Below are 12,601 nucleotides of genomic sequence, written 5' to 3' on the forward strand. Positions count from 1 at the left end.
ATGGGGAACAGCAAATCTCTGGCTGGTGGTCAGATGGGTCAGATGACAGTTTCTACACAAGAGACTTACAGGTGGTATAGAACATTTATGATGGAATATCCATCTGGCCTACAAACACTTCATGAATTTAAGACACTTTTGGGTCTACAAGGTCTGAATCAAAAGGCCAATCAGCATGTTGATCAAGTTTTTAATACTTTTGACACAAATAAGGTAAGACTTTTACCTTCTCATTTGACTATGATTCTACATTTCCCCGTTTCCTCTGTATAAATTAGCCTTAGGTAAAAAGTATGCATCCTCAGGAGTCTTCAAACAACCCACAGCATGCAGGTAAGTCAGTGGTTTAAACATATTTAGCATGAACGGCATGAGAATAATTTAGAAATAGCCTCTCCACCCTTGGAAATGTTCTGCATGTAGGAGTTATTTCAAAACCAAATTAAATCTCAGCATGGAATTCTAATGCTATCGTTTAAATAAATCTAATAAGTGCAGATTGATTTACAAAGACTGTTTTCAAACTATTTAATGCATTGGTGACATTTTATTGAAAAGCAAATTACAGGAATCTGCTCCTAAGAGTGTGATTGCATCTAGACTGGCAGATAAAATCAATACAAATTAGCCAACACTTTGTCTGTACTCAAATTAAAAGTTAGAATGCTTGGTATTAGCTTTCTTTATATCTGCTTGATTTAGTTTGTGGGAAATCAAAGTAATTTACAGTTTTTGTAAATTCAGATAAATTTTAGTTTCTAACTATTGATACTTAATGATTGTCTCGAATTTACTCATTCCTTAGGAACTTTAGCATATATACTTTCATTTCTTAAAATAAGTACAAAACTGAGAAGAGAAAAAAGACATGGAGTACAAAAAATAATGTAAAAAAGGTATTAACTTCAAATTGTAGACCTAAATTCTGCTAGCTTTTTCTAGAGCATTTTTTGTGGGGGGAAGTCATAGGGCTTGAATTCTGCCTGTGCATTGTCCCTGAGCTCTTCAGCTCAAGGCTACGGCCCTAACCTTGAGCCAAGCCCCACTTCCCACTTTCTAGAGGTTAATAGGAGATAAGAGTCTCAGGTCCTTTTGTGCCAGGCTGGCTTTGAACCTTGATCCACAGATCTCAGCCTCTTGAATAGCTAGTATTACAGGCATTAGCCAGCTAGCCCGGTGGCATTTAGAATTCTTAAATGCTGTTTTCAAATCAGGTAATTTAAAAGGAACCTAACTAAAGGGAAAAAATATCAACCCTTAAAGCAATGTAGGGAACAAATTTCAGAGCATTATTTTCTTTGTGCTTTGTTGTCAAATATGAATTAAATCTAACTCACCAAAGCTGTTCTATTTACTCAGAAGGCTGAGATATGAGGATCATGATTGCAAGTCAGCTGAAGCAGAAAAATCTATAAAACTCTTATCTCCAATTAACATAAAGCCTGAAAAGGAAGTCTCAGATGGTAGAATGCCACCCTTAAGCCAAGCAAGATTGTGGCCTGAGTTCAACACTCATACCTACCCACCCCCAACATGTACATATGCACAGACATACACAATCACCCATTTAGTATGACCACATATTATATTCCTTCTCTTACATTGTACTTAGTGTTGCTGGAAGCAAAAGGAGTTCTGTCCCCAGAAGCACATAGCCTGTGGGAAAATGAGGTAAATTCTGCCTTTGCTCATAACGATGACCAAAATTAATTAATTAATTAATTAATTAATATTTGCCAGTCCTGAGGCTTGAACTCAGGGCCTGAGTACTGTCCTTGGGAATTTCTCAAGGCTAGAGCTCTACGGATTGAGCCACAGCACCACTTCCAACTTTATCTGTGTATGTGGTACCAAGGAATCAAACCCGGCTCTTTGTGCATGCTAGGCAAACACTTAACCACTAGGCCAAACTCCCAGCCCCGAAATTTATTTTTAATTGTATAGATGATATACAGAGGCGTTGTAGTTACATAAATAGAGAAATGAGTATAGTTCTTGTTATCCCCTCCCTCTTATTCTCCTACATTCCCTCCCTATCCTTCCTCCTCCTCTCCCTCCCAAGTTGTAAAGTTCATTTCCAACATAGTGTCTTGTGGTCTCACTGTTACATTGGTCCAACCTTTATCTCTGTCTCACCATTTCTGTGATTTCCCTTTCCATCCTGAAATCAGATAGCCTTATATACAAGACAAAGGGTACTGAAATAATAAGCAGTGACAAGAGGAGATAAATCAAAAGGAAAAACAATGAAAGAAAAAACTGCAAACAGTACACTGAAGAAAAAAACAACAAACTCTTGGTTTCCATATCTTGGAGTTCATTTCAATTAACATAATTCTATATGGTCATATGTTCAAAGATATTGAGCTATCATGATCCTCTGCTAGATCATCCTAGACAAATCCTAGACATATTCTGGTTATTACAAATGAGGGAAACCATGAGTCTATGTTTCTTTGGGTTTGATTTACTTCACTTAATATGATTTTTTCCATTTGTTTATTAATAGAGTGATGTCATTCTTTATGATGGGAGCATATTTCCATTGTGTATTTATACCACAATTTCTTGATCTGTTCATCTACCAAGGGCCATCTCTACATTCAAGTTATAGACGCAGAGGCCTGTATCTATTTGCCTCAGTTTATATATGTATGTATGGCTTTTGCTGCCTAGCTGCCCTTGTTGTAAGCTCCAGAGAGCAGATTTTCCAAGTTTTCCCAGCACTCATGAGACTCCTGAATTCTGTGATGTCATTTCCCATACCCATGATCCTGCTGTTAGCTCAGTGCATGTGAGTGTGCCGTACATGCCCGTAGTTCATTAAGAGCAAAAACACAGATAAAGAGGGCCAGATGAAAGCATGGGTCTGGTGTCAACATAAAACCACTTTTTTTTTTTGCCAGTCCTGAGACTTGAACTCAGGGCACTGTCCTTGGATTTTTTGCTCAAGGCTAGGACTCTGCCACTTGAGCCTACCAGTACTTCCATTTTTTCTGTGTATGTGGTATCCAAGAGTCAAACCCAGAGCTTTATGCATGCTATATGAACACTCTTCCACCACTAGGCCACATGCTCCTAGCTTCAATCTAAAACCTTCTGAGTTGGGCACTGGTGACTTATGTCTGTAATCCTAGCTATTCAGGAGGCTGAGGTCTGAGGTTCATGTTTCAAAGACAACCTTGGCACAAAAGTCCATGAAAGCCAGACATGAAGTTGTGGCTCAAATGGTAAAGTGCTAGTTGAGCACAAAAGCCCATGGTCAGCACCCAGACCCAGAGATCTATTCCATCTAGGAAACAGGGCAAAAGATGGCACAGCAGACACCTGAAGCACACATGCCATTTGGTGTAAGGGCACTTCTGTCCATCTCAGAACTAGCAGCTTAATTCAAGTAGCATGCAAGTGCTGTTGAAATTTCTGATTTATCACAGAGACTTTGTGTTTCCTCAAGGAGCAACTAAGCCTAAGCATCAATGACTTATTCGGGGGTGGGGAGTGGGGGAGTATTTCAACATAAAATCAGGGTGCAAAATGAGAAGAGTATTATTAAGGAGTACTTGCAAAGAACATATCATTTTACACTGGAAAAATAATCATATATTTAATTAAATGATTCAATAAAGCTATGAGCTGTCCAGAATCCCCAAGGATTTGTTATTTCTGTGGAACTGCTCTGTGGCTTTCTTTTTCAGTATTCTGGGTGGAAATAATTCAAAATTCATTCCCTACTTGTCTGCCTCATCAAAGTGCTGGTGAAACATTTCCATGATTTGTAGAGACATGGTGAAGAACAGCAGTTGTTATGTAGCATTATGAGGCACCCATGTCCTATTTTAGTTTCTGGGGGCTCACATTTCTAATGGTAAAAACCCTGAAAATGTGTGGTTGTCATTGTGCTTGCATTCTGTCATTTATTTGTTTCTTCTGTCAAACTCCTATTCCATAGCCTTTGGTTGATAAAATATTAACACGTTTTTGAGCCCTTATTAATCTCTCATTTCTTACTGGCTTTGGCTTTTACTCCAGCTAAATAAACCTAGGAAAATAGTGTTTAAATAGGTGCAGATGTTCAATTGTCATTCCCTCTTGTCCTAGTAGTGACCCACACTGGGTTCTGAAGATTTGGAGCAAAGAGAACTCTTCTGTGCATAATCGGTGGGAATGTAAGTTAGCACCAGTGTTATGGAAAGCACTTTTGAGGTTAAAAGATCATTATAGAATGTCCACATAATTCAACAATCCCCCTAACAGACATGTAGCCATAGAACAAGAAATCAGTATGTTGAAGCTATAACTGCGTTCCTGCCTTCATAGACCATCATTTGTTTAGGCTTCAAATTTATTATTTATTATTTTTTATTATCCATACATAGTTGTAAAAAGAAGTTACCATTCAACAAATGTGCATCTTAATGAATGCCACCCCTTTATTCTCCTTTATTCCTCCCAACACAACCCCTCTTCTCAATTTTCCTAATTTCATAGGATGCGCACAGAAAATAATAACTACATTCTCTTCCTCTCTCCCCCTCCCCTCTACATTTCTTTAACCACCCAATTCCCCAATCTCCTCCCAAACTTTTTAACTTTTTTTTTTTGTCAGTTGTGGGTTTGAACTCTGGGCCTGGGCACTGTCCCTGAGCTCTTCAGTTCAAAGTTAATGCTCTACCACTTTGAACCATAGAGCCACTTTTCATTCTTTGGTGGTTAATTGGAGATAAGAGTCTCATGGACTTTCATTCCTGAGCTAGCTTTGAACCTCTATCCTCAGGTCTCAGCCTTTTGAATAGCTAGGACTACATGTGTGAGCCACTGGTGCCTGGCTTTATAAACATTTTTTTTGGGGGGGGTTGTGGACTTGAACTCTGGGACTGGGCATTGTCCCTGGGCTCTTCAGCTCAAGGCTATCACACTACCCCTTGAGCCACAGCGCCACTTCCCATTTTCTGGTGGTTAATTGGAGATAAGAGTCTCACAGGCTTTAGTGCCCAGGTTGGCTTTGAACTGGGATCCTCAGATCTCATCCTCCTGAGTAGCTAGGATTACAGGTATAAGCCACCACGTGAGCTCTTTACAAACTTAATCCCCAGTTTCTTACTTGAAAATTAGTACCACTTCTTATTCAGAAGCAGCTCTCAAGACTCTTGTTTTATTAATAGTCCTAACAGAGAAACACAGCCTTGAAACTAATAACATAGTTATATCCATTTACGTGTAAATCCACCATTTTCTACATCCTCAACTCACCTCTTCCGCTCATTAAGAGTCAAGAATCCAGGCTTATACATGATAAGTAAGAGTCTAAAGAGATGGGCTGGCTTCTTTAGTGTGAAAGTTGATTTTGTTTTGTCTTGTTACATGACTTTAGGAAGGCAGATGCTTGTAATAGTAAATCCACGTTGGCAACCTGAAGAATTTCTTTGCATGAAGCTGCTGCTGTTGCTGTGCTGCTGCAATCCAAGGCCTTCAGTAATTATCATTAGCTCATTCACAAGTGGTACACATGCACAGTGAGGTATTGTGACTTATCCTAGCTCACAGGAAATGGACTTCTAATTCACATTGGACCAGACATCTGTGGAGCTGGCTGCATTTGCAAAGCAGATGGTCAGGGTTCCCAATGTCCAGGAAACCTATTAGTAATCAACAGTCTGTTTTGTAAATATTATGAGAAGCCCTTTTTCATAGAACCCTGGATTTTGGACAGTCACAGGCAAGTCAAGAACAACCATGACCGATCTGCAAAAAGATCACATTATAAACCAATTTACCAAGTCAGCAGTATGCTTCTCATCTTCCTGACATGAGTCTCTCCTTGCAATAATCTAGCAACTCCATGTCTATGAGAGATTATATCCTAAACAGATTTTAAAAACTCACAGAAGAGATTAGTATGTATTTAACATAATAGGGGGCTTTTCTTTTTCTACTTTCGTTGACATTCTTCAAATGTTAATTTGGGCTCACTGACAATTGCCAATCATGAAACATGCATTAAATTGGTCTAGGTTTGCATTTAACCCTCTGAGTTTGCATTTGCAGGCAGATGTTTCAATTCATATGATGCTACTGACCCGCCACAGCTGGGGAAATGTCATTGAAATGTGTCAAATTCAAAGGAAAATATCCAAATGTCTTTTGGTTAAGAGACTGTGAAGACTCATGAATTCTTCATAGAGAGTGTTGCTATGAACAGTCATAGAAAAGTAATGCTGTGGAAGAAATAGTATGCATACAAGCCTTTACTTGGTGAATTCTTGTTGGAATTGTCTTATTTGTTTATTTATTTTATTAATTTAGAGAAACATATAGGACTTATCATTCATTAATCTATCAGTCATTTCTGTTTCCAAATGTCATTGTTTTGTTTTGTACTAGAGATTGAATCTAGGACCCCATACATGTTAAACAATGTTCTACTGAGCAGATTAGTGTAGCTCCACTGAGTTCCAATTCTAATCTTTTAAGTGTTATTCGAACTCTGGAAACTGTTATTCCTGGGTAATATAGTGGAGGCTCTGTTGATGTTGAATGACTTTATATATGTGAACTATGGTACTTTGCCTTATAGGTATGACAAGTATCAATTATATCAATACCTCAAATTATCATTCTCATCATGATTACTATTATTCTAATAACTATGAATACTAGCCTGCCCAGTTGCCCATCTGAAATGAACTGCTTCTAGAATGGAAATTGTAGAATTTAAATGAAGTCAAGTTCCCTCAATGATGTTTACTCAGTCTGAAAATTTATGGCTTCAGCATGCCACATTACCAGTATTTCAGTATTGTTTCTGGGGTCACTCAGGCAAGCAGATGGAGAAGAAACAATGCTAAACCCACAGTGGACAGTTGATCCTGTGATTTCACAGGGGAGGCTAGTGGAAGGATGAGTTAGGAAGTGACATGCAGGTTTGACACCCTAGACAGGGGTGGAAAACACTGAGCCAAAGTAAAACTAGGCTTCTAATCAAGAAAGTCGATGAAGACCTAAAAAGAGGAGCCACTGAAGTAGAATCAAGATGGCTGAACCAGACTCCAAGATTGGCAGCTGAGAGCATTTCCCTGGATACAAATGCATCTGGAAAAGGCTTTTGTCCATAGGGAATTGGAGAAAGAACCCAGTGGTTAAAGTGTGAAGGCCTAAGGAATCCAAACTAGATAAACACTCATGTAAAGCACCAGGGAGCAGTGGAGAAGAGGAGAATGAGCAGCACGTCTGCTAAGTGAGAGGCATTGATTGCAGGGCATAGAAGTGCCTCACAAGTTGTCCTTTGGGCTCAATGTTTCCCCGAGGCTAAGTAACCACAGTACTCAAGACAGGGCTTCCTGGTGCAGCCTCAGGCATGAAGGTAGCATGGTGATGACACCAGCATCTTCAGACACTTCTGCATGCTATTGTGTCTACTCACAAGTAGCTCACACCCAGTGAGTGAACAAGCATCTCATCTCTGGTGTCTCTTCTAGAAATAGAATTCAACTATCAGAAGTTTCGAGGACAATGCTAGGTGCAGCAGAGGACAAAGACTTTGAAACCACGCTGACTGTGCTTGAAATTTGGGATTACCCATATTCTACTTTTAATATTTTATCTTATAGGTTTAACATAGTTGTGTATTTTGTAAAATAAGAGTGGCAATGCAAACTATAAGCTCACTACTACAACTAGAGATTCAACATAGAAAGTGACCAGCACATTCCTAGATCATAGTCTTTTCAAATCTGTAGTGTCTTATCAGCTTTACCATTGAACTTCTTGCACTTTATATTGATCATATCCTGAAAACAGCTGTGATTATTGGCTGGACATGGACGTTGCCTAGAGACCACAGAGCCCATATATGTGTTTTCTGTTGGGCAAATACTCTGCAGTAGTTTACTTTTTAAATATGCAATGTATTGGACTTCTAAACTCTATTACATTTATTTGAATATATATTTCTCATCTTATTTGCTCTCTTTGTAGATGTAAATGTGTACTTCTGTTTTTCATGTTTTAGAGATCATGAGAAAACTTAAATTTGATCTTACTCTGTTTCTATCTGTGTGTATGTATGGAGAAAGAATCTTATATGTGTATAATCCTTTTCTTTCCATTCCCTGTACAAAATGAAGTCATACTCCCTAGGACCATCAATGCTTTCATGCTTCCATGTCCTGCCTTGTCAACTGCTCCATTCTGACATGATGTAGAAATCTGCACACACATTGGGATTTCAATTGCCTTTCAATGTGTATTCTCAGGCACTTCTTTCCTGAGGCTTACTCCAATGAATTCTGTCTCTACATGCTTTCATTATCTTCTTCTCCTTCAACTTCAAAGGCAATTCTGCCACGGTTAGAATAATTCTTTCCATTTCTCTGATGTAGAGTGATGAGAAAATTTTGTGGGAGAAGGAATGACATAATGGCACGTTAGGGCTGGTAGTAAAGGAATTAGTAAATGCAGATTACTGAAGTCTGATTAGTGACTTCTGTGGAAGAGCAGATGAGGGGAGAAAAGGAATGTTGTAAAAAAATTCATATATGGGCTGCAATGTAGCTCAATAGCAGATCACTTGCCAAGCAAGTGACAACACTTAGCCCTAGATTCAATCCCCAGTACCAAAAAAGGAAGGAAGGAAGGAAAGAAGGAAGGAAGGAAGGGAGGGAGGGAGGGAGGGAGGGAGGAAGAAAGGAAGGAAGGAAGAAAGGAAGGAAGGAAGGAAGGAAGGAAGGAAGGAAGGAAGGAAGGAAGGAAGGAAGGAAGGAAGGAAGGGAGGGAGGGAGGGAGGGAAGGAATGGAAGGAAGGGAAGGGAGGGCCCACTCCTTGAAGTTTTGAAGATGGAATCTAGAGCATGATATACTCTTGAGCTGCAACTTCTGTCCTAAAGAAATCAATAGATTGCTTGCAAATGAGATGTGTTCCAGAAATTGGAATAAAGAACTTCCATTATTCTAAGATTCATTAATTAATTAATTTTTGGTACCAGTCCCAGAGCTTGAACTCAGTGCCTGGGCACTATCCATGAGCTTTTTTGCTCAACGCTAGTTCTCTACCAATTGAGCCACATCTCCACTATTGTTTTTTATTATTATTATTTTTATAGCTTTCTGGAGATAAGAATCTCATGGACTTTCCTTGCCTGGGCTGACTTCGAATTGTGATCCCCAGATTTTAGCCTTACAGGTCTGAGACACTGGCATCTGGCTTGAGATTAAATTTTGGTTGCTAGATGGTGTTCTTGTGAGTAGGCCTTTATTCTGAGACTGAACAATGTATATTCTTTTTTATCTAATTGGTCTCAATAAAAATCATGTAAATTCCCATTTGGAATAAGTGATAGAAAGCCCTTCACAGAGATGCCCAGATGATGAAATTGCTTAAAGAAAGTGAGATAAGCAAGACAGTGTAGGTCTGTGGCTCCCAAACATTAAGATATACGTAACCACTGAGGAATATTTTTAAATGCAATTCTTTGGACTACATTGCTGATACTGTTTGGTTATTTTAAGGAGTGAAGATCTATGCATATTCATATCTAATTATTTAGTGCGTAGGGTATGAAAGCCAGCTACCTCTAGACACTTTGTTCCACAGGAATGCCTGAAGCTCAGCTATGGAAATATAAACTGATAAATTTTTCCTTGGATCACCCCTGAAACAAGAGTTTGGACATTCTGCTTATGTTCTTCCATGCCACAGCTACAGGAGCAGGTCCTTACTTTCTCAGTGATAATTACCTCCTCTCTTGCTGTTGAAATGTATAGATTAACTGAAATGAGTCTATATTTTTCTTCTTGTTTACAAAATACATGTCTAATACCCTTTTTAACACCCACACATGCTGTTTAATCTCATTAAAGGAAATGTACATTAATACAAACCTTCAATTGAAAGCCAGTAGAAATGAGGAGTTGGCTGTGAATGTGTCTGATCTCAGGATGGAATACTAAAGTGAAAACAGTTCTGCTTCCAGAACCTTTTAAAGGAGGATGTGCTTTTGAGTAGAAATTTTTCTCACCCCAAACTATCGTTTAGTATGGGATCATCAGGTTGTTCACTTAAAAATCATCCAGTGAAAAATATTTTTGCTCATCTCTAGTTTGGGCTTCCCCAGAGCTTTCCAAACGACTGGAAAATGTTAGTCACCCTGGCACGGTGCCCAGTCACATAGTGCCACGTGTTCTTAAGGCGATGCTGCCTAATCTTGCCCATTACAGCATCATGCAGGTGACATTAGGAAACACAATCACTGAGGTCAATCTGAGACTGAAACAAACCATCATCAAAGAAATGGGAAGATCACGTAACTATTAACTCCAATTTCTGAGGAGGCTACCTTTGTGACCCTTCAGTAAATTAACCCAGTACTTCTCAGAAGACAGGTGAAAGTCAGTGCCAATGTGACCATTTTGGATAAATTTAGTCAACAGATTATAAGAGGTGGCTCTTAACTTACCTGACTTTTTTTTATTAAGACTAATTCTGTAGGTGACCTCCTAGTATGTAAAAAAATAAAAAGCTGCTCAAGTTGCTATTGTAAGAAGCTGAATTCTACCCCCACAAAATGTCATTTTGCTTAAAACAGAAGCAGACATTTAAAAAGCCAAGTGAATAGGACATATAATTATTTGCTAGCATAATTTTCTGTAGGTTATTGCTCATGCTCTACAGAAGAACTACAGCTGCAATGACAAAAATTAAGATAACCATGGTTAAGATCTCCTACAATCAGAATATCTATAACCATATTTTAAAAATGAAGTATGAAGAAAAAAGTTCTACTCTTGATGGCTTCTCAAATAACAAGCAATTGTTATTAATACCTCTTTATTTATCTCCTGCTTTTATAGGATGGATTTATTGACTTCACTGAGTTTATTGCTGCTATAAATCTAGTTGTCCAAGGAAAAGTGGAGCAAAAATTAAAGTGGTATTTTAAGCTGTGTGATACTGATGGAAATGGTTCTATTGACCAAAAGGAGCTACTGAACATATTCATGGTAAGTGCAAAACACTATCTACACTGTCAGTGGTGGCTCTTGTTCTGTTTGTGTCCTCTTGGGATATACATAATGCACTGCTGAAGTGATTCATGTCTTGGTGACTTGGGTTTTTTTTTTTTTTGACTGAACTGCAAACTAGAGCATGCTTCTTGGTGCAGTCCATCCTAGAGTTCACAAATTTAGCAAGGCACTGAGGTGTAAAATGAAATGTAGATGATGTTCTAATACTACTTATCATCTATGCTCTAGTGCAGACCATCTGTGGGGAACAGGTAGAATATGAGAATATGTTTCCTATAGAAACATAGAGCAAGAGACATGGACAAAGATGAGGGCCAATCTTTCTGGTAGCTAGGCTAAAATGTTAAGATATCAGATAAAATGTACAAGATATCAGATACTTTCCAATCTCTAAAGCTCAGTGGTTTCATATATTAACCACTCTGGCACCTCCACTAATCCCAATAGAGTCAAAGATATTTTCATGGTTAAAAAAAAGGGAATCCCAGCATAAAAATAATTAAAAGGGGAACTTTACCTAAATATAAATAAGAGCTAAAATAAGCATTATGAATGTAACATACTGAACTGGTAACATAAAATCAGAGTTAAAATCAGACGTTTTAGAATTAATCAGATGCAAATTTGTGCTTTTTTGTTTTGAAGAAGCTGAATTACAAGCAAAATAAGTAGTACAAATACCAGTGAAATGCAACAGAAAGCAAATGAATAATTATAATCAAGCATCTTAATATATTAATGAAGAAAATGAAAATGCAAAGCTAAGTCAGTGTATGTAGAGTTAACTAACACATAGCAAAAATAAAAGGGTATGATAATACCAGTATTGTTATTACCTCCTTCTTCTACAGTTCATTTACCATCATTACCACAACAAAAAGTAAGAATCACTTTGCGGTTGAATTTTATAAACATAAACATTAAAATTCATAAATATTCTACATACGTCATATATTGCAGCACAAAATTAGCAACTAGACCCAAAGGAACATAGGCTCAATGGTTTCCCTCAATTGTAATAATTAATACACATCTAGGACTCTCCTAACAGAGAATTACAATAACTCAAAACCTAGATATAAGGGCATATCGGATGAGACTAAATGAAAAGATCCCTAGGATATGGAAACAAGAGCTTTATCTTATGTGATTGTTGTTCTTAATGTACTGTGTTATTTCTCTTCTTTTTTGCCCTTTGATTAATCTTATATTGTTATTGTTTCTGATTTTGTTACCTGGTTTATTGTATATATGCTTATTTGTTTATTTGAAATAGTAAGGAGAAGGGGAGAAAACAAGATGATTGGGAGGAAATGGGGGGGAGGGAAATGGGGACAAAAACATAAGAAGGAGTATCTATGTGTGAGAAGTAATGCACCTACTGTCCAGCGAATGTAACTGTAACCCTTCTATACATGCCCCTGATGATAAAAAATAGCATCTAGAAAACTCTAATAAATTTTAAGCCCTCTTGAATATAAATACCCTAGTTTATTCCACAAACAATTAAATGGTAAATGTAGCATATAGCTCTTAGGGAATGTCACCGAAGTTTTAAATCAAAGCAAATTTCATAGAAATT

The 12,601-nt window shown here is 37.9% G+C and overlaps 1 protein-coding gene across 1 annotated transcript in view; it reads left to right on the top strand.

The window, feature by feature from the left end:
* Nucleotides 1–12,601, top strand: part of Guca1c (guanylate cyclase activator 1C) — a 28,685-nt gene continuing 16,084 nt past the window's right edge. The window contains exons 1-2 of the mRNA XM_090330946.1: nucleotides 1–213; nucleotides 10,846–10,995. Of these exons, the coding sequence (XP_090187072.1) occupies nucleotides 1–213; nucleotides 10,846–10,995 (363 nt within the window). The remainder of the gene's footprint in view (nucleotides 214–10,845; nucleotides 10,996–12,601) is intronic.

This window comes from Megascapheus bottae, chromosome 1, assembly GCF_031878675.1.
Source record: "Megascapheus bottae isolate mThoBot1 chromosome 1, mThoBot2.hap1, whole genome shotgun sequence".
Taxonomy (NCBI): domain Eukaryota; kingdom Metazoa; phylum Chordata; class Mammalia; order Rodentia; family Geomyidae; genus Megascapheus; species Megascapheus bottae.